The sequence below is a fragment of the Peromyscus leucopus genome, chromosome 13 (genome assembly GCF_004664715.2).
Source record: "Peromyscus leucopus breed LL Stock chromosome 13, UCI_PerLeu_2.1, whole genome shotgun sequence".
NCBI lineage: Eukaryota > Metazoa > Chordata > Mammalia > Rodentia > Cricetidae > Peromyscus > Peromyscus leucopus.
Genome location: NC_051074.1, coordinates 38,379,319 through 38,402,973, shown reverse-complemented (window position 1 = coordinate 38,402,973; position 23,655 = coordinate 38,379,319). Strand labels below are relative to the sequence as shown.

The following is a 23,655-nucleotide window of genomic DNA, read 5'->3' as shown; positions in this document are numbered from 1 at the left end:
CTAGCCGCTCATCCCTGTTCCCTCACAGAAGACCTGTGTTCCCATCTGGGTAGTGGAGTAACCGCAGACATGAGCGCAGCAAGCCTGGGTAGAGGCCCTGGAGACCCAAGCCTCCAGAGCCACTGGTCAGGAAGGCAGGTTCCCATGTAGCCTTCGACTAGTTAGAATCAGTCAGGCATGGGCATCTTTAATCTCACCACTCAGAAAGCAGAGGCAGGAGGATCTCTGAGTCTGAGGTCAGGGTAGTTCCCAAGACAGCCAGGGCAACATAATAAAGAGACCTTGTCTCAAAACAAAACAGTCAAAGGCAGCATTCAAAACGTGGCTGAGGGGGGAAAAAGGCATCCAAATATGTCAGCCTCTCTGGGTCTCTTTTTCCTCGTTTGTAAGAGAAAACTAGTTTGCAAGAGAAATTCTAAACCCATGGTCTAGCCCCTTTCCTGCGTGGAAAAAAAAACAACAAAAAAACAAAAACCAAAGGTTATGCAAAGACACAGCGTCATGGGGAAGTTAAAGCTGGGGAGCTTTTTACAGAGGGTCCATGACACAGAAGTGTGGATTTGAGGTCCTCTCCCCAGCCAGCTTTTGACACTCCAGCAGGCTGTCTCGCCCATCACCAAGAAGTGTTCCAAGAAAAGTTGCTCGGTTCCATAGAACGGGCTGGAGACTCAGCCTGAGAGGCAAAGGAAGCGGACACTTTGGCCCGAACCACCACTTTACAGTTAAGAAAGGCACAGCTACTCGGGGTCGCAATGCCAAACATAAAACTTTATTACATTTCTAGTTGTGTCCCTTTGTGATCTATTCAGAATCAAGTACTGGACAGAACAGCTCTAATTATGTCCTTGGGCTAATAAGGTTTCCCACCCCACCTGCTCAGCTGGCTTCTGTCTCCACCCTGGTACCAGCTGGAGGTGCTGGGATTATACAGAAAGCGGTAGCTGGTGCAGAGAGGGAGCCCTAGTCTAAAATCTCCCAGAAGGAGTTCAGAATGGACTCAACTTGTTAGAAGGGAAGGTCTCCAGGTACCAGAGTGGGCTTCAGTGTTTCTCAGACCAGAGGGGGAACCCAAGGCGCCTGCCCTGTCCCCATCTCTTCCCCGAGACTCCTTCCCAGCCACACTCGGGATCCCACAAACCACCTCCCCTGCCGACCTCCGCCTCTCACCTTCTCTGAGTGCCTAAGCAGAAAAAGTAGGAGGGCCCTCTTTAGAAGGCCCTGGGCACTCTGGGCCTGGATGGTAGGCAAAATGGGTGCCAGCCAGGGTGGATCCCATTCTTAGCCCCCCATACTGAATGAACTTTGCTCACTGTCTCCCCCTAACCCCGATAAATAATCTATACATGTTACTGGAGGATGGGGTTGTAACAGGGAGACCCCGGGCACAGATCTCTCCGAGATGCTAAGCCTAAAGAGTTCAGACAGGGTAAGTGGCCTCTGAGTCCTGGAGCTGGGGGCAAAGCATCTGGCTTGATTGGCTCCAGGAGGAAACAGCTCCAGCTCCCTGGCCTAGAGCCCTGTGGCCGAGGTGGGACGGGAGCCTCTTCACCTTGAAGCCCCTGTGTTCACAGGCCCCCCCACTCCCCCCACCACACACTAACGTTTGGTGCGCGCTGCTCACCGTGGGTAACGAGGAGGAGATACATCTTCAGTCTAGTCCTTCCCAAGCCCACCAAGGGCCAGAGTTGCCGGTAACTCCAGCACCCTTGGTTCTCGCCTAATACAGCCAGAGGCCCTCCCATCCCCAGGACGGAGAGGAGGAAACCGGGCGGATTACTTGAGGGGAGAAGGGACCTGGGGCCCAGCCCGACAGAAAAGGGTGAGCCCCAGGCCCGTGGAGGGGACGGCTCTCAGTCTCGACTCCCCACCAGCTGTAGCACAAAGGTGAAGATGTAGACTATGTCGGTGTAGATCTGCAGGGCCCCCGTGATGTAGTCCTCCGGGCTGATGGTGTGCTTCCTGTTCCCCAGGACCAGTTGTGTGTCATAAGCCAGGAACTGCAGGGAAATCAGACATGAGTGCCCGGGAGCTGAGCGTCCAGAGCTCATCCCTGGTCAGCAGGATGCCCCGAGAGCTGGGCTGTCCATGCTGCTTGCTAAGGAGTAGTGTGATGCATGGTCTCTGCCCTTGAGCAGTTCACCCCTCTATCCGAGAAGGCTGACACACCATTGTCACACAGCAGGGAGTGTGAACAAAAGACAGCAGGGATGCCAGAAACTTCTAGAGCCTCTAAATAGGAAAGAGAACAATTGTCCATGCCCCCCCCCCGCCACCCCCACCGCCACTTCCCAAGCTGCCTAAATTCCATCCCTACCCTCTCAGCTCCCTGTCCCAGAACAGGAAGCAGACTTACCAGGGTGAAGCAGATGGCCCCCAGAGCAGCGTAGACCATGTGGAGCCAGTAAATCTGTGGAATAGCACAGCGCGGCATCAGGAAGGCAAGCCAAGCAGGAAGGAGGCAGACCCTCAGGACCCCGCTGACCCGGGGACTCCAGAAGCAGAGCAGGGAAATCAAGGAAGCTACCTCTCCAGGGTCCCCCAGCCTGCCTCTAGATCCTGGGAGAAACTGATAACGTGACTTATTTGCCAGAGAGAGCAGAGACTGTCACACTGTCCATATAAAAACCAGTCACAGCGCCTCTCAGCCGAACCGAAAGCTAGTCAAAGTACAGGAGTGGCTGTTAGGGGTCCTGAAAACAAGGCCGCTGAGCAGAGCCAGCTCAGGGCGGGCAGGCCCAGCCACCCACCTTAGGGACAGCTTCAAGAGGCCCCTCGGCAGCCTTGAGTCGCCTGCCACCCTGCTCACACCGCAGCCAAGTGCTGTGCACAGGCCAGGAAGGACCAGCTATGGTGGGGCAGGCAGTACCTCTTCCCCTGCCCTCCCCTTCAGCCCTGTGCCCTCCCCTCGGCTGACTGGAAGCAGGGAAGGCATCAGACCAGTGATCCCAAAGCCCCTCACATCCAGGACTGGCTTGGTCCTTTAGCTCTGCCTCGCAGGACCGGGTCTCAGCTAACCTACCACTTCCTGTACCACTTCCTGGAGGAATTCAGCGCTGCTATCCAGGGCTCAAGGGGCTGTGGCTTACCATCTGCCTGAGGGAAAACCCGGTGATACCCTAACCCAAAAGGATGGTGTCGTGCTGATGCCGGCACTAGCCAAAGGAGGGGGGTGTGGGAGCCAGAGCCCTCCGCTGCTCTACAGGAAGTCCCTCGTGGCTGGCAGGACACTCACGTATCGGAATGCCAGCACAATGCTAGTGACGATCCCAGTCACCATCATCACGATCCCCAGGACACAGAAGAGGCCCGTGCACGAGGTGAAGTCCACCTAGCAGAAAGGGAGAAGGAGGCACCCTATCAGGTGACTGCCGTCCCCGGCACCCAGTGAGTGCTGCTCCCAGGGGCATGGCAGTGACCGGGACATGCTAAGGACACAGACAGGAAGCAGCTTGCCAGGTACAGACACGAAAGCAAGACATTAGGCTAGGGAAATCCCTGGGCTACAAGGTTCCGCCCCCGGGCCTGCCCAGGTGCCAAACCCAGAGGTGTGTATGTGTAAAAGGGCAGGGTGGCCGGGGGGAAGGGCCTCCCCCTCCTCACCTTAGTCTGAAAGCAGAAGATGGTGACAGAAACGGATACGACAGCAGTGATGATCATTGCTATGATGACGGCTTTGGTTTGGTACATACTGGGAGAAGGGACAGAATCATAAGAGAGAGTGCTATGGCCAGGATTGTGCCCACCGTCCATCCAACCCTTCACGACACTCCCAAGAGTAGGGAGGCGTGTCCCTGAACATACCTGGAGATGGTGCCTGTCATAAAGCCCAGAGCCAAAGTCTGAGGGAAGGGAGAGAAACAAGCCAACGGTTAAGAAGAGCCAGTGTCAGGCTCCGAGTTCCAGCCCCACCGTGGCCCTGCCGAGCTGGGGGCTGCTGTAACCACTGGAAAGAACAGCCACAGAGAAAAACAAGAACAGGGCCGGGTACGGTGAGGAGGTAGCCCGGGGACATCTTTCCACAAGGTGTCCCCCCACACACACTCTTCTCTGGGAGAGGCCTCCTTCCCCTTCTAGACTTACAAAGAGAGTCAGCAGGATGATGTTCCATGGGAACCGGCGTCTGAAGACAAAGAGAAAGAGACCCTGGTTAACCCGCCCTGGGCCCGTCAGTCTTAGCCATTCCTTCAGCAGAAGGAAGTTCCTGAGGAATAGGCCTTTCCCTTCGGGAGGGTGCTCAAGTGTTTACACAAGGATAACCAACCTGGGAAGGACCTGCCTGTGGAACCAGCAAAGAAAGCCTGGACTTGTTAGAGCAATCGCGTGGCCTGTGTGTGTGACTGTGACAGAGTCCCTCATCCTCTTGGAACCCTGAGTTCTTCCTGACGGGGATTCATTACTTTCCATTACTTGTGCAGTGTGTACACAGGACACACGTGAAGGACAGAGGACAGCTTGTGGGAATCAGGTCTTTCCTCCCAGCATGTGGGTCTCGGGCCTCCAACTCTGATCATCAGGCATGGCGGACAGGGCCTGTACCTGTTGATCCGTCTCCCTGCCTCCTCGCTGTTAGTCTTTCTCGTTCGTGCCATGCTCGAAGGGCTGTATATCTTGTATGTGCGATTCTTACATATCTCGTGAGGATGATGGCTAGCGAGGTAGGTGTCACACACTACTCTGTAACCGCTGACCACGTCTTCCTCACACACACCCCTCGGCAGTCTCTTACCACTGTACAGACCCCCCTTTTCCCCGCGAAACACTTTGTCCCGGTCCCGCTTCCGCCCTCCTCCTGTCTGGGTCTCCAGCACTCACCTGGGTCCCTGGCAGCAGGCAAGGGTCAGGTAGGTGACGAGGAAGACAGCGCTGGGGAGAGAGGGGACACAGCTGTGGGCCAGCCCGCCCTGGGCCTGCTTCTCACTCCCTAGGGCAGCACTCGGCAGCCTAGGCTTCCTGACACGCTACTCTTTGTAGGAAGCAAGGGCAAGATTCTCTTATCCAGGGCACTGAGAGGCCTGGAACAGGGTTTGAACCAGAAGCAAGTGTAGGGTGATCACAGACACTGGGCAGTACCGTGAAATCCACATGTCACCACCACACTCTGCCTCTCTGGTCCGGTTCTAGCATTCTGTGATGTTACCCCCGACCCCTGCCACCTGGAGACTGGCACCAGCCTCTTAGAAGGCCTCTCTCCTAGGGCATATTAACCGCTGCCCTGAACAGAGCTGCTCAGCTGTCTCCTGCCCCCTCCCCCCATCCCAGCAGCAACACCATGTACTCACTAGGATACGTAGTACACAGCCACATTCTTCCTCACGAACTCACCAACCGGTTCCCTGGGAAACGAGATGCCAAGTGAGGGGTCAGACCATGGTGTGTCTGCCTCCAGCTGAGAGCCACCCCTCCATGGGCAGCCCGGCAGGTAACCCAGGCTGGGAAAAGGAGAGACTCACACAAAGGTGAAGATCGCAATGATGGCCACAGTGATGAACAGCTGGACGGAAATGATGGAATAGACCTAAAACAGACACAGGATACAGCTCACATCTCATACTAGCCTCTCCCTGGAGGATGGTCAGTACCCAGGCCGCTGCCCCTACCCACCAACCCCACCCCCATCTTGTCTGGTTAGTGGTACAAGGGGTCTCTTTTTAGTTTGGAAGGCTCTGGCTGGGGAGAGGGCTCAGTGGTTAAGGGCATATATTGCTCATGGACCTGAGTTCAGTTCTCAGCAACCACATCAGGCAACTCATAACTACCTGTAACTCTAGCTCCAGAGGATCTGATGCCCTCTTCTGGACTCCTTGGATACTGCACACACACACACACACACACACACACACACACACACACACACACTGCACTCACATGCAGACACACGTACAGACACAGACAGATAACTGCACTCACATGCACACACACATACAGACACAGACAGATACTGCACTCACATGCACACGCGCGCACACATACACACAGACTGCACTCACTTGCACACACACACAGATACTGCACTCACTTGCACATACACACAGATACTGCACTCATACACACAGATACTGCACTCACATGCACACACAGATACTGCACTCACTTGCACACACACAGATACTGCACTCACACACAGATACTGGCACTCACATGCACACACACGCACAGATACTGCACTCACTTGCACACACACACACACACAGATACTGCACTCACATGCACACAGACACTGCACTCGCATGCACACACACACAGACACTGCACTCACATGCACACACACAGATACTGCACTCATACACACAGATACTGCACTCACATGCACACACAGATACTGAACTCACACACAGATACTGGCACTCACATGCACACACACACAGAGATACTGCACTCACTTGCACACACACAGATACTGTACTCACATGCACACACACACAGATACTGCACTCACTTGCACACACACAGATACTGCACTCACATGCACATACACACACACAGATACTGCACTCACATGCACACACACAGATACTGCACACACACACACACACTGCACTCACATGCACATACACACACAGATACTGCACTCACATGCACACACACACAGATACTGCACTCACATGTGTACACACACACAGAAAATTAAAAAATAAAGAATGACTGTAATTTTGGAAGACTACTTTTTGAGTCCTCAAAGATTCTTGCCTGGCTACAGACTGGCCTAGAAATGACTCCACTGCCCCCTCCAGCTGTTTCTTGGCCCCTCTCTTCCTATCCAGCATCCAGCTTGGGTCAGTTTAGAGTTGACTGCTCTCTTGCTGCCCTCTAAGAGCGGTTCTCTGTGACAAGGGCTGAGAAAAGGGATGTGTGGTGGCTTAGACACAGCATGTTCATTTCAGCTCCCAGCTGCTTGCTGTCGAACAGAACGATGGGCGGGGAGGGGAAGAGCAGAAGCCAGGTAGACTTTTCCCAGGTTGACTCTATCGTCCCCAAAGTCAAGGCAAAGGGGATCATAAAGAGGGGGATCCCTCTGAGGATCAGAGGTATAGAACTACAAGGAGGTAGGCACAGGTGGGAATATGTACCGCGCCTAGGCCTCCCCCAAGTCCCAGCCCACATCTCACCTTTCGGATGAAGGTATGGCGGACTTTCCGGTCATCCCATTCTCCAGGACCAAAGTTGTCACTCGCCGCTCTCTCCTCCCCGCCATAGTCATGGCCTGGGACCAGACAGATCACATCAAACAAACTGGGACCTAGGACAGGTAGCCTCCATCTCAAAGCACCCCGACCCTGTCTTAAAGGCTTAGATACCTCTGTCCAGAAGACACATTTGTCGCTCACATTCTCCTTTATCAAGCTAGAGTTCTTGCTCTAGGCACCCTCAGAGTGACCCCAACAGGCTTAGGTAAGAAAGAGCTGTCCTGTCAGCAGGCATCTGCTGCAGGCTCTGTGCCCAGCCCCCATCATTGGGGGCACGACAGGGGCATCACCATCTAGGGAAGCAGCTGGCATCTAGGGAGTAGAACTGGCTGGCGGAGCAGTAGCCTTGGGGACAGAGAAAAGGAGTGGAGAAGTGCCCAGACAGTGGGTACAGGAGGGCAAGGTCTGTGGTCTCTAGCGGGCTTCACCATGCACGTGGAACTCTCACCTGTGAGTGATATCTTAAGATCTGCCTCAGAACACGTGTCCAGATAGGCGCTGGCCACACACTTACAGGCTCTGGGACACTGAGGCTACTGCAAGCCATCAACATTCCATGCATGCCTCTTTGAGAACTGCTTCCAAAATCTACCCAGAAGGAGTTGGGGTATATAGCTCATAGGCAGAGCACATGCTTAGCATGTAATGACCTTGAGTTCAGTCTCCCATACCAAAAAGAAATGCAAAATCCACCCCCCAGGAAGGAGGCTTACTATACAGTCTAACCTCACCTTCACTGACAAACCATGACATTTTGACTGTTGGCAAAAATCAGACTGTAAATAAAGGATGGAGATGTGTCAGCCCTAGGATATTTAAAAAAAAAAAAAGTGCTTAGGGTTCCTAAGGAACACATGGTGCCCACACACAGTGGCAACAGCCTGTCAGAAACAGAAAGGATTCCTGAGACAACCACTTAGAAGCCATTAACTCACCCGGCTACCTTCTCCAGGCGAAAGTTCTGATATAGGTCTTTTGGCCCCAGTCTCCTTACTGAATACAGATTAGCAAGGGGCTAGGGGGAGGAGCAAGAGGCTAAGGGGGAGGTGGGACAGGAAGAGGAAGAGGAGGTAGCAGGAGGAAGGAAACGCAAGGTTTCCTTGGGCCCCAAGTCTATCTACCTTGTCCCAGCCACCCTCCAGGACTCACCGTAGCTCATGGGCATTGGATGGATGGGCGGTATCGGCTGTGGGTAGCCAGCAGGGTGACCGTAACCAGGTTGGGGGTAGGCAGGGTAGGCCGGGTATCCACCTGGCAGGACAGATGGCTGCCCGTAGCCCCCAGGAGGTGGAGGGCCAGGGTACAGGGGGTTTCGGTCCTCATAGGGAGGTGGGGCAGTGGGATTGGACATAGCCACTCAAGGGCTGAGAGGAAAGCCCAGCTGCTGGGACCTGCAATAGGAAACAAGCAAGCAGTCATGAGTTCTTAGCCGCTCACTCCACCCTTGCCCCTTACAGGCTGTGTCTCTGGATCACACATGCCACTCACTGCCCACAGGCCACCACCCACGGGGCCAGCCCCTGGCTCTTAGGCTGTCTCACAGCAGCCTTTATCTGAGGCCTTCCCTTCCCAGTCCCGCGCCCTGGCCACAGCAGAGCAGGAGTCGGGAGTAGTCACTGCTGAGCAACAGAACAGAACAGAACGGCGGCGGCCGGGCCCGGGAACTCCCCGTTCTTTCTCCCTTAAGTAAACCTTGCCGTGGTGGTTGGACAGCAGAACCAGGGAAGAAGCTGAATGGCCCCTGGCAGAGCTTCCTGGTGAGTCACAGGGCTGGCCAGCTGGGACCCTCTGGAGGGGTCAGCCCAGCCCCCATAGCAGCTGGCTGGAGCAGCAAGCTTGCGAGCCAGATACAGGGTGGAGCCAGGCTGGAAGCTGAGCAAGAAGGAAGGAAAACAATCCCACCACTATACCAGAACTGCCCCGAGGGAGGGGCAGGGCAGGCAGGAGACAGGACTTTCGGGTTCCCACCAGAGGCCCGTGGCAGCCTATGCCGGCTGCTCCCTTCACTGGCCTGGCCTGGGAGTAGATGTGGTCCCAGAACTCCCTGGAAAGGGGGTCTCTGGGCTCTTCCCTGCCGCAGTGGCGAGCGAGCGAGGTCAAGGAAAGCAAGCTGAGGAGGGCACAGCACAGAGTGTCTCTGACAGCAGAGCCCCGCAGCTCAGGAGCTCCAGTCAGGCCGAGAGGCCCTCCAGGTGCGGTGCTCACTTCAAGCATGAAGGCCTCCAACAGCGAAGTGGCCCCCACAGTCCCGGATGCACAGCTCAGGAGCACCCCCTGAACGGGTGTGTCACAGTCACACTTTGGGGTCTTGGTATATGTCCTTCACGTCAGGCTGTACCCTCTAGGCCTCCTCTGCCGAGTTTTTCACAGCCTGTGGGGCCTCGGAGATGGTGGAGACGAGGACACAGACAAGCTAAGGAAGGGCTGTGCTTACTTCCCTCAGAGAACCACCCCTGCCTTACAGACAAGACTCCCAAATCCAGGCCAGCGGCCCCCTCAGAGCTGCTGCTGGAAGCTCGAGAGTCCTGGCTTCTCTTTTCAGGGCACCCAGTGCAGCTCAGAGATCAGACAGAGGACCCTCTCATCATCTCTCAGGACAACAGGACTTATTCACAAGGGAAAGTGGTCAGTATCGAGTAACAGGGCAGGTCTCTGAGCTGGCCACATTGAAGAAAGCTGTTCTTCATCTCCCAGAGCAAGAATGTGTCAAGCCAGAGAGAAGAAAGCCCTTCTTGACAGCGAGGGTATGAGAAGTGAGCCAGGCAGGGAGGCATGAGAGGCGGGCAGTGAGCAGGGCAGGGCACCTGGGAAGATGGGTACCAATAGTGGAGTGTGACTTTAAGACCCAGCCACTGGACCTGGTTTGGAGAGGCCTGAGGCTCAGGAAGGACAGAATACTCACAAGGAAGCTAAAAGAAGCAGTTTTTCCTGCTCCATCCTCTGTAGCAAAAGGCTTCTTCCCCTAAACGCTCCTCCCTCCCCTTCCAGGGTCCCCTTCTGACTCCACAGAAAGGATGACATCCCAGTGGGAGGGAGAGGTCGAAGCAGGTTACCTTTGGTTTCACTACTGCCCTCATCTCAACGACCCTGGTCTATCTGACATCCACCACTGGCGGGGTGGTGCGGGCGGATGGCTGAACAGTCCCAGGAGGCACTGACAGGAAAGGCCACCAAGCCATGACGTCACCGTGACCTGGCCCTCCCTTCACAAGGCACACTGAAATGGGTGGTTCAGTGATCTCAGGGCTCAATGGCAGCTCTAGAAGCCGCCTATGACCCCGGAAAGACAGACAGCTGACCCTCCCACTTCCTGAGTGAGGGGCTGCAGTGATCTGGGGGCGAAGTGTGACTCACTGCCTGGGATGGGGCTCCAGGGTCTAGAGTAGCTCAGCTGCTGACTCATGGGCCTCCCTCCTGCCCTCCCCGGCCCTGCCCTGCCAAGCTGTGGTCAGAGGAATTTACCAGTGGACCTGCCCGGTCCGGTATAATTAACTGTCTGCGTCCTTAGCCACCTGCCCTTTTGAACCAGAGCTGTTGCTATGTATCAGTGTCCTCCCCTGGAAAATGGGTTCAGCACCAGGGATGGTGCCTCCCCAGGAACTGTAAAAAGAAAAGAGCTGGACAGAGACATGCTGAGCTCTCCAACAGTGCCCAGCCTGACAGTGATTTCACTAACTCATTACAGTAGCCCAGCAGGTGAGCATCATCATTACAAAGACCCGGAGGCTTGGGAGAGTGCACCAGGTGGGCCAGGATACCTCACTGGGTATGATGCAGTCAAGGCTAGCCCCCAAGGCCAACTCTGGTGTCCTTCTGTCTGAGTCCCTTATCTGGGTAGTCTATCCCATCCTCTCATCCATCTACCACAGCTCTGGTGTCAAATCCTCCGGCAGTGACAGCAGCAGGCTTACACAGGAGTGGATGCCCAACCATTCAGCCTCCCCACAGTGGGCTCCAGCCCCATTCATCAGCACAAGGGAGGAGACTCAAAATGTCAGAATCTAGAGGACACCCACCCACTTACAAGCTGAGCCTAGGCCACAATGCAGCCCTGGCTGTCTGACCCTGGGTGCGGGAGAGTTTGCCAACCTCTGCCACACTCATGGCAAGGACAACACCTGTCAGACCAGCAGGAACCTCTGGAACCCAGAACCCCCGCCTTGGAATCTAGTTGGGCCCCAGCTCCTGCCTGGCCTCCATGAGGATCCTACCACCAAGCCTTCCACTAGGGCTGCGGTCTGAGCTAGCTAGCATCACCCCAGGGGAAGTGGCCAGCCACTCTCCTAGCCAGGTCGAGGTCTGGGGACTAGAGAAAAACCAAAGACAAGGACAGAAAAGAGTGGAGGAGACTGAGCACAGATGTGGCCTGAAGCTATGAATTCGGGTCCTCTGGGCTCATCCAGTGCCTGTGAGGTCTTCACGGCATCCTGGGGCTACACAGAGAGCTGTGCACATTCTCCTAAGGTCGGGAGGCATTCAGCTTCTCTGTGAGCAAACACCAGACTGTCCCACCCTGGCCTTCCATGTCTCAGCTTGTACCTCTCTCAGGTAATCCATCCCATCCCAGGAAAGCCCCAGAGCCTCTCCCTGACTCAGTCATGGTGGCCGCAGGAGTATGTATTGGGCCCAAACAGCAGGATTTGTTGGTGACCAAGGTTTTCAGTGTAGACTCTAGGGACGCTGTTCCCCACTGACCCCTGGGTTGTATGGGGGGGGGGCAACTTTGTACCTGGCCTGCTGAGGTTAGACTCTAGCTCTGACTCTCCTTGGCCGTATGAAATGTTAAGACTCTGGACTCTAGAGAAAAGGCTGAGCTCCTGGGGTTACAGCAAAAGGGTGTGTGTTGGAGGGAAGGACAGAGCAGAGCAGCTGACTGGTCCAGGCAGCTTGCCCTCCCGACTGCCAGGAACCCATGCCCAGACCAGAATGGAAAGAATTGCTCAGAGAGCATCTCAGGAAGCCCCACCCCCACCCCCAGGTCTCCATGCCTAGCTTCTTCCCTCTAATTCTTCTCAAGAAAACACCTCCCACCCCAGCACAGAGCCACCAGGACACCGAGGTAAAGGAAGAGACCAAGAGCATCTAAGCCAGCCACTAGGCTGGATTCTAGGAAAAGGGAACCAGAATCAACTTCATACTCTTAGGGTGGCCTGGCCTAAAGATTAAGAGGTGAAGTACAGGGGGTCCAAACATTGAAGTGTCAGCTGGGACCAGGAAACTTGAGAGCTCCGGCCCATGACAGGCCCTCCTGGCGAAGAATTTGGAACTTCTGGGCCACGTATGGGGCTTCCTGCCTTTAATTCTAGCAGAGGCAGGCTGATTTCTGTGAGTTCAAGGCCAATTTCTGTAAGTTCCAGGCCATCCTGGTCTACATAGCAAGTTCCAGGCCAGCCAGGAAATGATAGTAAGCTGCTATCAGGGGGAAACATTTTTTTAAAAAAATAATTTAGAACCCAGCCTGGCCTGGTATCTGAGAGCTCAGCAGGAGAGGCACAGGTGTCAGAACAAGCCACCCATCCCCAGTTCCCTCATGACGTCCTGTTCAACTGTCCCACCCATTACTTTCCTCCCAGGTTCCAGGTCACTCCGCAGGCCCCACCCAACCCTAGAGTTCCTCTCTCTGGAGCCACAGAAACAGAAGGCTGAGTCCGGGGAAGTATGGGAAGGCCCAGTCCTGCAGCCTGTCCGTCACCCTTATCTCCGAGGACAGAATTATGTCATGGGTTGTAATCTCAGAGATCCCAGCTACGTCACCAGTCAGGGTGGCCTGGTACGCATATAAGAAAAGAGGGCCAGGCACAGTCTGTGATTTCAAGGCCAGCCTGGTCTACCAGGCAGTTCCAGGACAGCCAGGCTATATAGTGAGACAACAGAACCAACAACAAAAAAAGGAAGCCATTAACAGGGCCGCTGCCATTTCTGACCTATCTGTGTCCTACCCCAACTGTGTTTACCTCTCCTGTCCCCAGGTGAGGAGGGAGGCAGCAGGAGAAGAGGACTATCAAACAGGCCACCATGGAGAATCAGAGGGGAGGGGAAGGAAGAGAGAGCCACCTCAGAGAGCAACTAAGCCCAATGTAGCTAAGGCGCCTTTGATGCTCACCAAAGAACACTCTGCCAATAAAAATGCTAACTTTGAGAGCCGGGAATGGTGGCGCACACCTGTAAAGCCAGCATTCAGGAAGCTAAAGCAGGACTGCTTCAAGTTCAAAGTCAGCCTGCGCTGCCCAGTGAGCACCAGGCCAGTCAGGGCTACAGATCAAGACTCTATCTTTAAAAAAAAAAAAAGTTGAAATGGATGGGGGTGGGGAGGGCATTAGAAATTTAAGGGCCCAGCCAGGCGGTAGTGACACATGTCTTTAATCCCAGCACTTGGGAGGCACAGGCAGACGGATCTCTGAGTTCAAGGCCAGCCTGGTCTACAAAGTGAGTTCCTGGACAGCCAGGGCTATTATATAGAGAAACTGTCTGGAAAAAACATAATAATAATAATAATAATAATAATAATAATAATAATAATAATTAAAGGCCAAAGGAAGGCAAACAGCAGAGATGATTTAAACTTGATGTCTGATTTTGGGTGCTCTTACAACTGCTGGGGGAGACACCCGAGGCACCCTCACTGGTGGGGGGCGGCACAGGGCTGAGGGGGAGGTGGTAATCTGAGTGCACAGTGGATGTGGATTCCTTTCCCATCTTTGCCAAGTCTCTAGTGTAGGAGCAGGGACCTAATAACTATCCTTCCGTTGGCACTGACTCCAGTACATGAATTGGGTAGATCACTGCCCACTTCCAGACTCCATTTTTATATCTGTTAGATGGGTCTATCCTGGGCTGAAAGGTGAAAATCCACTTCAGCCCTGCCCTTCTGATTCTGTACAAACAGGCTAACAGAACAGAAAGTTTCAGAGCAGAATGGCATAGCCCCGCCCCAGGAATCTACATACTGGGTGCCTCTGGTAATGGGTAGGACATTTACAGAGGCAGCGGCACATGGCATGTTCTAGCAAGAAGGGGCCACTCACTCCCTCTCTCCTAATGCTCCCATAGGGCCCTCCACTCCACCTGTTTATTACACAGGGACCCAACCCTGAGAGAAACCCACCTCCCTTACCCATCTCTCAAAGCCCTACGCCCCGCTCCCACCAGCCTGCTCCAGAGAACAGCTGCCCAAGAAGGAGGCAGAAGGGTTAGTGGCTCCGCACGTAAAGGCATTTGCGGCCAAGCCTGACAACCTGAGTGGGATCGCTAGAACCCACATGGTAAAGGAGAGGACCAAGTACCCTCACCTGCGCAGGCATGCACTCACTTTCACACAATCAGGTAAATAGGATTTTTAAAAAGAACCACACGAGAGCAGGGCATGGTGGTGGACACCTGTAATCCTAGCGCTGGGGTGGCGGAGGCAGGAAGATGCCAAGTTCAAGACTGGAGCCACAGGAAGAACCTGTGGGCAGGGGACCAGTTCTCAGGGAATCAGCTGAGTGCTAGGATCCTCCGGAGGGCCCTCCCCTCCCCTCAGTTCCAGCTGCTCTTGGAACCTCCATGGTGGGACTTTTTGCACGGCATGGAGGAAATCTCTAGCCAACACAGAACCATCCCTAAACATCACCCTGTGTCATAGGAGAGGCACCCATCACCCTAGATAAGAAAGTCTTACCTTCCTTCCTAACCAATGCATTAAGTCCAGGACAAGTAGAGGCCCGTGGACTTCTGCATCTTGTTCCTACTTCAAAACAAGTCCCCAAATCTCAGGCCAGGGCTGGAAGACCCTGCAAGGTCAGCTCTTCTTCAGCATTCCCCAGAGAACTGAAGGCACTCTGAAGATAATGCCTGTCCCTTCACTGTGGCTTGTTGAGACAAGGTCTCACTCTGGAGCCAAGCTGGCCTCCAGTCTGCAGCCTGGCTTGCAATCCTCCTGTCTTCTAAGCAGAACGAGGTCCCGTGCTCCAGCGCTGTTAGTGTTTCGTTTTGTGAGGCAGGGTCTTCCCCTGTAGCTTAGGCTGGTCTTGAACCCACCACTCAGCCTCTGGCATGAAGGGCATGCACACCACACACTCAGTCCTGGTGCTTCTACTCTTTAAGCCCCTCCCCCAGGAGAGGTCTTGGGGTCAGAGGTGCTGTGCTGTAGATGGCTCCTAGCTGAGGCTCCCCCATTCTCAGGGAAGAGGCCGAGTCCAAATGCCTATTACCCAGCCGATGACATGAGCTTCTCCTGGTGCTCGCCAACTAACCTGTCATTACCCTCTGATCGGCCCAGTTTTACAAGAGCAGCCCTGAAGTCAGACAGGAAATCAGGGCCCTTGAAGCACTGGCCTCACTTCCCTTGAAACTATGAACCAAGACCAGGTCCCCAGGCCCGGAGAGGTAAGGAGAACGAGTGAGTGAAATGGAGAGGAAGTGTGGGGGCCCCAAGAAGCACCTGCCTTGCCCTGCCACCACTGGCGGGGCCAAAGGCACCAGCTCTGAAACCAAAGCTCAGCACTGAGATAAATATTTCAGAGTCGCAGAGAACCAGACACCGGACAGACCTTCCATGACAGCTCTCCCCACTCCTCCTGGGTTGAGGGTACTCAGGTTGACCCCCAAGCCTCGTGGAGACCACGCACAGTCCACAGGGGAGTGAGTGGCAGGAAAGGAGCCCCCCAAGGACAGGTCCTGGCGAAGAGTCCAGGCTCTACCTGGCAGACAGCCTTCCTTCCCTCTCTGTGTTCTGGCTCATTCCCAGTCCTCCCTGACCTGCTTTCCCTTTTCCCACTTCCCTATTTTGTTTTTATTTTTACTCAGACCTAAAGAGGTCACGGGCGTCGGGCCTAACAGCTTTCACTTGTACTACTCCAGCTCTTAGACCCCGAGGCAGGAGCATTGCAGCAAGTTCAAAGCTACACTGGACTGAGTGAAATCGTCAGGGAAATAAGAAAAGTTCACTAGTTTGAAGGTACTTCCTGGGTGGCTCCCGAACCACAGAACAAGAAAGCAAGGGCTGGGGAGCAGAACAGGTTATGGGTAGGAATGGACTCTTCTCTAGACCTAAGGCTTGGCCCACTGGCTTCCACCCTAGTCACTGGGCTAGGGGCTCCCTCCTCCCACCCCCCACTTAGATCCTCGTCACCTGTCGGTGCCCAGCCTGGCGGCGCCAGGATACACAGAAGCAGCTCCAGGTGGGCACCAGGCTGCGGGCTGACTCCCTCCCTTCCTCTTCCCAGCTGAGGACCATGAGAGCCCCCATCTCACCCGCGGCACAGACACTCTGGGGCCCCCCGAAGTGGGGGGGACACGCCCTGCGACAGACAGGCCTCTCAGCCACTGAGAGGGGCACCCTGCAAGATGCTGGCCAGCTCTCGGGTGCGCAGCGCACGCTGCTGCGCCACATGCCCTGCCTGGGCGCCCAGGGAAAGCGAAACTCGGAGCCACAGGACCAAAAAACCCCACTCTGGCCCCGGCTCACCACCGGGGCGGGCCAGCCGGCCGCGCGTGCCAGAAAAGTTTGAGCGGCCCGGCGCAGCGCCGCCCCAGTCGGCTCCCAGTCCCCGCCGGCCCCGGGTCCCCACCTCCGCCGGCCCCAGCCCCCTGACTTGCCTGCGCGGTGGGGGACCGTCGATCCGCCTGGGTCTGGGAGGCTGCGAGGACTGGGCTGGGCCGGGCTGCGCTAGGACTCGGTGCCCGCCCCGCCTCTCTCGGCCGCCCAGTAGGGAGGAGCCGCCCGGCCCCAGGCCGGAGGGAGTCCCGGGGTCCGCCCCAGACCCCAACCACCAGCCAGGTGTGGGTGGTTCACATTTACAGGAAGCAACGCCGGCTCGCGGACGCAGACAAAACCCAAACCCACTGCAAGAAAATAACTTCCCTCCACCAATTTCAGACCCCACCCCGGGAGGAAGCACGAGTTGATGCGTCGTCGCCCGCGCCTATGTCCCAGCCTTAGCGCTAAGGGCTTTAGAGCGAGTTCTGTCGTCCTAAAAGTTGTGTTTTTTGCTTTTCGTCGCTTTTGTTTGTCTGTTTTTGCTTTATTCTGGGGGAACGGACGATCTTGCTAAGTACCTCCGGCTGGCCTCCGGCCTCTGCCGAGTGTTGCAATTACCCACCTGGTTTCACTTAATGTATTATCCTGAAGAGAGAGTGTGTGTGGGTGTGGTTTTTTGTTTGTTTATTTTTGTCACTAAATGGTCTTCGGCACAACTTTAGGGCCAGGGGCTTAGCTCTCTGGTAGACCTCTGGCCTTCTCTGTGTGAGAGACCCAGCTGGGGTTCATCCTAGCACAGCAAAAACAAAAACAAAAAATAGTTTTAGTGACGCACAATATTGTGTCACGTGGCTATGCTGTTTACATCAATTTCATCCTACATGATCATTTTTGATCATAAAAAAAATCTGTGATAAATATCTGACAGTTCTGTGCTTTTAAGCTAAATAGGCCCTTTTCAATTTTAAAACTTCAAATATACAAACAGACATGAGACTCAGAAGCTTGGCTTGGAATCAGTCATGTGTCCCTTAATGACAGAGACACCTTAGGTTAGGGAATTTCGGTATTGTGCAATCCTTATGGAGTATTTACACTAACAACAGATCTCTGTGATTCACTGGGAAGTAAAAATAGTCTTACTTCAGCTTAGGATGCAAGAAGGCCCGGTTCCCGCCCCCAGCACTGCATAAGCAGTGTGGAGTGGTGTAAACCTGTATTACCAGATATTCTGGGAATGTCAACACTAAAATAACTGTTCCCTCAAAGGGGTTAAGAGGAACCAAATATGAGACCATGGTCAGGGAACACAGATTTAGAATATCCAAATCCCATGTTCCAGCATGGTAACAGTTTGATGAAGTTTTTTTTTTTGGGGGGGTGGTGGTGGTGGTTTTTGTTCTGAGGGTTTCACCATGTAACTCTGGTAGGTTTGGAATACAATATGTAAACCAGGCTACCTTGCAACTCACATAGACCTGCCTGCCTCTGCCTCTGGAGTGCTGGGATTAATGGTATGCACAATCACATGAGGCTTGATGAAGTTTTTATACTGCTAGAACCAAAAACGTCCTAAGTTAAGGCACTTTTCAAATGCATTGTGGGAAAAACTAAGTAGGCAGTTACAGTAAAATGTAGACATCTCCCCTCTAGGCCTCAGAGCCTATCTGATGACACTCAGCCTTTGGGTTGGTAGAAAGCTTTTATCTCTTAATCAGTAAACATTAGGTCAGACACAGAGGTTAAGCAAGGGATGACTATTCAGGGGGATAAAAGATAAAACGAGGAATTGTAATTAGGCTCTGGGCTGGCAACATTCCAACCTCTACACAGTCATTGACGTTCTAGTCAGTTAATCAGCCTGCTTAAAGGTTCTGGGGAACATGGAGTTTCTTTCTAGGAACTTTCATTCAGAAGTAGAAGGATCAGGATTATCTCAGCTACACAGCAGGTCTGAGGCCAGCCTAAGCTATAGAGAACCTCCCCACTTCAAAAAAAAAATGATTTTCATGGGCCTCCCACCATATATTCAGCCCATTCGACCTCATTATGTGGTGCGTGGCTGCACTTCAAAAAGGTGTGAAGTCTTGTTGTTGTTGTTTCGAGACAGGGTTTCTCCGTGTAACAGCCCTGCCTGTCCTGGAGCTCACTCTGTAGACCAGGTTAGCCTCAAACTCACAGAGATCCACCTGCCTCTGCCTCCTGAGTGCTGGGATTAAAGGTGTGCGCCACCAAGGCTGTGTTAAGGGCGTGAAGTCTTAATGCCACTTACATAGCAGTTACATTTTGATATTGCTAGATTGGGGATTTAGCTCCTGTTATTCTGGCCCTTATCACTCATGATAAATGCAGCAAAAACCAGGCTGAGCGACACACACCCACAATCCCTGCACTCAGAAGGCAGTATCTAAATTTGAGCCTGAGGTCGTTCCAGACCTCAAGGTGAGAATCAGTCTCAAGGAGAAAAAACAACAACAACAGGCCGGGCGGTGGTGGCGCACGCCTTTAATCCCAGCACTCGGGAGGCAGAGGCAGACGGATCTCTGTGAGTTCAAGGCCAGCCTGGTCTCCAAAGCAAGTTCCAGGAAAGGCACAAAGCTACACAGAGAAACCCTGTCTCAAAAAACAAAAAAAAAACAAACAAAAAAAAAAAAAAAAAAAAAAAACCACCACCACCACCAACAAACAAACCCTAAGGGGTTTGGCAAGATGGCTCTGTGGGTAAAGGCACTTGCCACCAAGTCTGACTACCTGAGATTAATACCCTGAACCCATTTATAGGAAGGAGAGAACAGACTCTGTAAATTGTCCTGTGACTGCACACACACACACACACACACACACAAACACACACACACACAATCAGTTTATTAGTGTGATTTAAAGAGGGTTTTTGTTTGTTTTGTTTTGTTTTAAGTTCAGTTGGTCAGGTGTGGAGGTGGTACGTGCCTTTAATTCCAGCCTTCAGGAGACAGAGGCAGGTGGATCTTTGTGAGTTTGAGGCAAGCCTGGTCTACATAGCAAGTACTGGGCCAGCCAGAGCTACATGGTGAGACCCTATCTCAAACAAAACAACAACAATAAACAAAAACCCACTCAGTAGTATTCCATTTTATATGGAGCAGCTACCTGGGTTGTGTGGTTCCAAAGTCCACTTTCTGCCGGCACAAAGGCTGCTGGGTAGGAGAGTGCCTATGTTTAAAGTGCTTATCTCTTCTAATAGCTGCAGATCAACATCACCTCTAAGTGTTTTTCACAGCTTGTTGATACTTTCCCCCTTTAATTTTTTCCTGTTGTTTTTCTTTCTTTTTTTTTTTTTCTGAGATATGACCTCACTGTATAGCTCTGGCTGCCCTGGAACTCGCTCTGCAGACCAGGCTGGCCTCAAACTCACAAGTGATAGGGTTAAAGGTGTGTGCCACCACCTCCCGGTTCAGCCTTCTTAAATTTTTTTTAAAAAATAATTTATTTTTATTTTATTTGCATTGGCGTTTTTGCTTGGATGTCTATGTGAGGGTGTCAGATCTTGGAGTCACGGTCGCCTCCCAGGTGCTGGGATTACAGGTATGTGTCACCACCTGAGACTCAGTTTTATTGTTTGAACAGACAAGGATCACAATGAGAACGCGCAGCTAGAGACTGAGTCAGGTAGAGGCTGAGCACCCGGGAGCAGCTCCTGACACCCAGCATTAGGCATTTCTTACTCAATTACCGTGTCTCCCAGCACACTCCACCCTTGGCTAGAGCAACATTTAGGCAAGCGCTTGCCGGTAGGGTAGGCTGCATAGCCAGCTGGTGCCAAGGACCCGTCTCCGCCTCCCCAGCACTGGGGTTAAATTCAGACCCTCCCTCATGCTAGCACCCCAAAAGTTCTACCGCCGGTGCCGCCGTCTCCCCACCGCTGGAGTCAACTTTAAAAACCCGTCAGACGGCTGAGTGGGTAAAGTGCTTCCTGCACAGACTTGAGAATCGAGTGTAGATCGCCAGCCCCCACGCAAAAGCCAGCTGCAGTGGCGCATGCCTATAACTGCGTGGCTGCTTATGTGGAGACAGGCCAAAAGAATGAAACCGGGCTCCAGAAAAAAGTCTGTGTGTCTGTGTCTCTCCGTGTGGAGAGTAACAGAGGAAGACACTGGACATCACCCCAGAGGTAAGTGCATCCCACCCCAACACACACATGCATACACCACACACAATAACATAAAATAAATTTGACAACACACACACACACACACCACTCACACAGGCAGTATGCATATTTATTTGTATAGCAAGGTATAATTTAGATGGAAATTACATAGGAGGACTTGGCTAGCTTCACTGACTACTCCAACTCCAAGGGCCCCCTGCCTGTAGACCTCTTTTTCGGAAGTCTCCTCCCCTAAGAAGAATTCACCAGAAAAAGCACAGTTCTGTTGCCCAGTTTTGGTCTTTCCTTTGCTATAAGGATAGGATCCTATATGAGTTTTGCAGCCTGCAAGGTTTGGGAGGCAAACCTTGAATCCCAGCACTCAGGAGGCAGGAACAGGTGGATCTCTTGAGTTCAAGGCCAGTCTGATCTACATAGAGAGTTCTGGGACAGCCAAGGCTACACAGACCCTGTGTGTGTGTGTGTGTGTGTGTGTGTGTGTGTGTGTTTGCCTCAGCTACATAAGGAAACTAGTGGGGCTTTTGCTGTGCCCTGGGGCAAGGCTGCAGACTTTGGAATAGCAAGACTCTTGGTTAAAAGCCATTGGTGGAGAGCTGGGTAGTTGACCCACCCACATCTGTAATCCCAGCAGAAAGCAGAAAAGTCCAGGAGTTCAAGGTCATCCTATACTACTTAGACAGTTCAAGCCTAGACTGGTCTACCTAGCAAACTATCTCAAAACAACAGAAAACAGACAAAGACTCAAAAATAACAAATAATTCTGTTTTGTGTAAGTATGCCCCCATTGTCCCAGGCAACATTTTGGAATACCCTAAAAATAGTATTCATTGTTTCTCTGGAATTCAAACTCACCCAGGGCCTGGCATTTCTCTGGTAACCCCACAATCCTACTGGAACAGAGTCAAGAGAGGAAAGGGTGGAGAGTAAGAGATAGCAGGCTGAAGAAGATAGCAGGCTGAAGTTCCTGAATGCGTTGATAGGGAGGGGAGGGGCCAGAGACCTGCAGGGAGGGAGGGAGGAAGCAATGGAAGGGTGGGTGGGTCCACAACTTTCGCTCTGGCTCTGCCCCCTCCAGTCTGGCTTCAGGCTCCAAAATTCCTTCCTTAGCTTTGTGGTTACCTAGGCAGATCTCCGGGAGTTTTCCACACACCCACCGTGAGATTTTTAGTATTGGTATTTCTATCTACTTCCTCAAAGAAGATGCCTTCCTGCAAAGGGCTTTGTAGTTATTTAATGGAGAGAACACTCCACTTTCTCCCCGACTAGAGGCGAGGCCGCTCCTCTACCCTGCCTGGCGCTGCCCATCACCTGAAGGACTAAGTGTCCCGCAGCTCTTAGGTGGGGCAGGAAGAACCACAAGAGTAAATGATGCAGAGGGGAGGGGAAATGGGGTGGAAGGGACATTGAGGGTCTTTCTCCTACAAATTAGTCTTGGGTTTTACCTCACAAGAAGTACCTTTAGTGTCAGGCCTTTAATCCCAGCGGGGGAATCTCAGAGTTCAAGGCCAGCCTGGTCTACAAAATGAGTTCCAGGACAGTTACACAGAGAAACCCTGTATCAATAAAAACAAAACAAAACAAACAAACAAACAAACAAACAAAAACCTTTAATCCTGGCAGAGGCAGATTTCTGAGCTTGAGGCCAACTTGGTCTACAAAGCAAGTTCCAGGACATCCCTGGCTGTACAGAGAAGCCCTGTCTGGGGTATGGGGGTATGGGGGTGGCTGGAAAAGAAGGAAAAAGAAAAAAATGTGTTTTCCACAGGCCAGTGGTTTGACACATCAGTGGTAGACGATAAAAAAATCGTGGCACCCTAGCGAGGAGACAACAGGCATTAGACAGAACTAATTGATAGTGATCACTCCATGTTGAACAGAAAAGAGGAAAAATCCTGTTAATAAATCCCACCTTTAATCCTTGTGCTCAGGAAACAGAGACAGGTGGATCTGTATCAGTTCAAGGCCAGCCTGGTCTACATATCAGGTTCCAGGTTAGGTTTCATTGAATTTAAAATTTAAGGTGCATTGATTGTAAGTTAGAAATTACAATTGGAGGCAGAGACAAGGAGATCTCTATGAGTTCAAGGCCAACCTGGTCTACATGTTGAATTCCAGGACAGCCAGAGCTACAAAATAGAGAGACCTTGTCTCCAAAAACAACCACAAAAGATTAACATTTTTGGTAATAAGCATTACTTCCCACTTTCCTAACGAAATAGTAGACTGCACACACTGACGGTCCCGAGTATTAGGGGTGCTGAGGCAGGAGGATCAAAAGTTCAAAGCCAGCCTGAGTTACTGAGACTCTAAAGAAGGAAACACTGGGAATGTGACTCTGGGAGTACTTGCCTAGCACTCGAGAAGCCCTAGGTTCTGAATCTGTGACTCAAGGTCATCCTCGGCTACACAGTGGATTCTAGATCAGTGTGGGCTACATGGGACACTGTCTCAAAAGAGAGGTGGGGGAGGGAGAGGAGAAAAAAAGGAAGGAGGGAGAGAAAACGGACTGGGAAGACTGGAGAGTGTCCTCCAGGAGGGAGAGTTTTTGTCCCAAGCTTGGCCTACAGGGCTGTTAGGCCTGGCTCCCCTTCATCTACAAATGGATTTTATCAGACTGCTTTTCTCCTCTGGTTATCGAAGCCTTAGGTGAGTCCATTTATACAAAAGGCATTACGAACAGTCCCGTGGTGCTGTGTAACCCAGACCCAACTGGAAACAGAAGTGAGTTGTGGGATGAAGAAGCTGGAACCTGTTCGGTACCCCCCACCAAGGCACAGTCAGGGCCTGGGCACCCTGTCCGTCTCCTCTGACCTTTGGAATCATCTGATGTGCTTGTGAACAAAAGCGCAGATCCTCTGGGA

At 52.8% G+C, this 23,655-nt stretch overlaps 2 protein-coding genes across 5 annotated transcripts in view; one reads left to right on the top strand and one right to left on the bottom strand.

Annotated features, from left to right (window-relative positions):
* The window catches only part of Pnkd (PNKD metallo-beta-lactamase domain containing), a 77,520-nt gene that overhangs the window by 2,692 nt on the left and 51,173 nt on the right, over nucleotides 1–23,655 (top strand).
* Tmbim1 (transmembrane BAX inhibitor motif containing 1) lies at nucleotides 748–21,725 on the bottom strand. 4 transcript variants are annotated; one of them, XM_028893120.2, is made up of 12 exons: nucleotides 16,764–17,012; nucleotides 8,334–8,575; nucleotides 7,107–7,201; nucleotides 5,451–5,515; nucleotides 5,280–5,333; nucleotides 4,813–4,863; nucleotides 4,081–4,120; nucleotides 3,802–3,839; nucleotides 3,601–3,688; nucleotides 3,233–3,328; nucleotides 2,354–2,407; nucleotides 748–1,997 (listed from the first exon to the last, which is right to left on the bottom strand). In XM_028893120.2, exons 2-12 carry the CDS (start codon nucleotides 8,533–8,535, stop codon nucleotides 1,851–1,853), a joined length of 930 nt encoding a protein of 309 aa, XP_028748953.1. In that variant the 5' UTR covers nucleotides 8,536–8,575; nucleotides 16,764–17,012; the 3' UTR covers nucleotides 748–1,850. The 4 variants fall into 4 exon arrangements, with proteins under 4 accessions (XP_028748953.1, XP_037066168.1, XP_028748954.1 ...); XM_037210273.1 differs by lacking the exon at nucleotides 16,764–17,012 and adding an exon at nucleotides 21,647–21,725 and having other exon boundaries at nucleotides 1,851–1,997; XM_028893121.2 differs by lacking the exon at nucleotides 16,764–17,012 and adding an exon at nucleotides 16,419–16,543 and having other exon boundaries at nucleotides 1,851–1,997.

Bases quoted from the DNA above. Each gene is read 5' to 3' on its own strand.
- Tmbim1 (XM_037210273.1), bottom strand. From the start codon at position 8,535: ATGTCCAATCCCACTGCCCCACCTCCCTATGAGGACCGAAACCCCCTG. The intron at 2,408-3,232 runs GTGAGTGTCCTG...GCTATTCCACAG, and splicing joins TTGTGCTGGCATTCCGATAC to ATTTACTGGCTCCACATGGT. The intron at 1,998-2,353 runs GTAAGTCTGCTT...ATTTCCCTGCAG, and splicing joins GGGCCATCTGCTTCACCCTG to TTCCTGGCTTATGACACACA.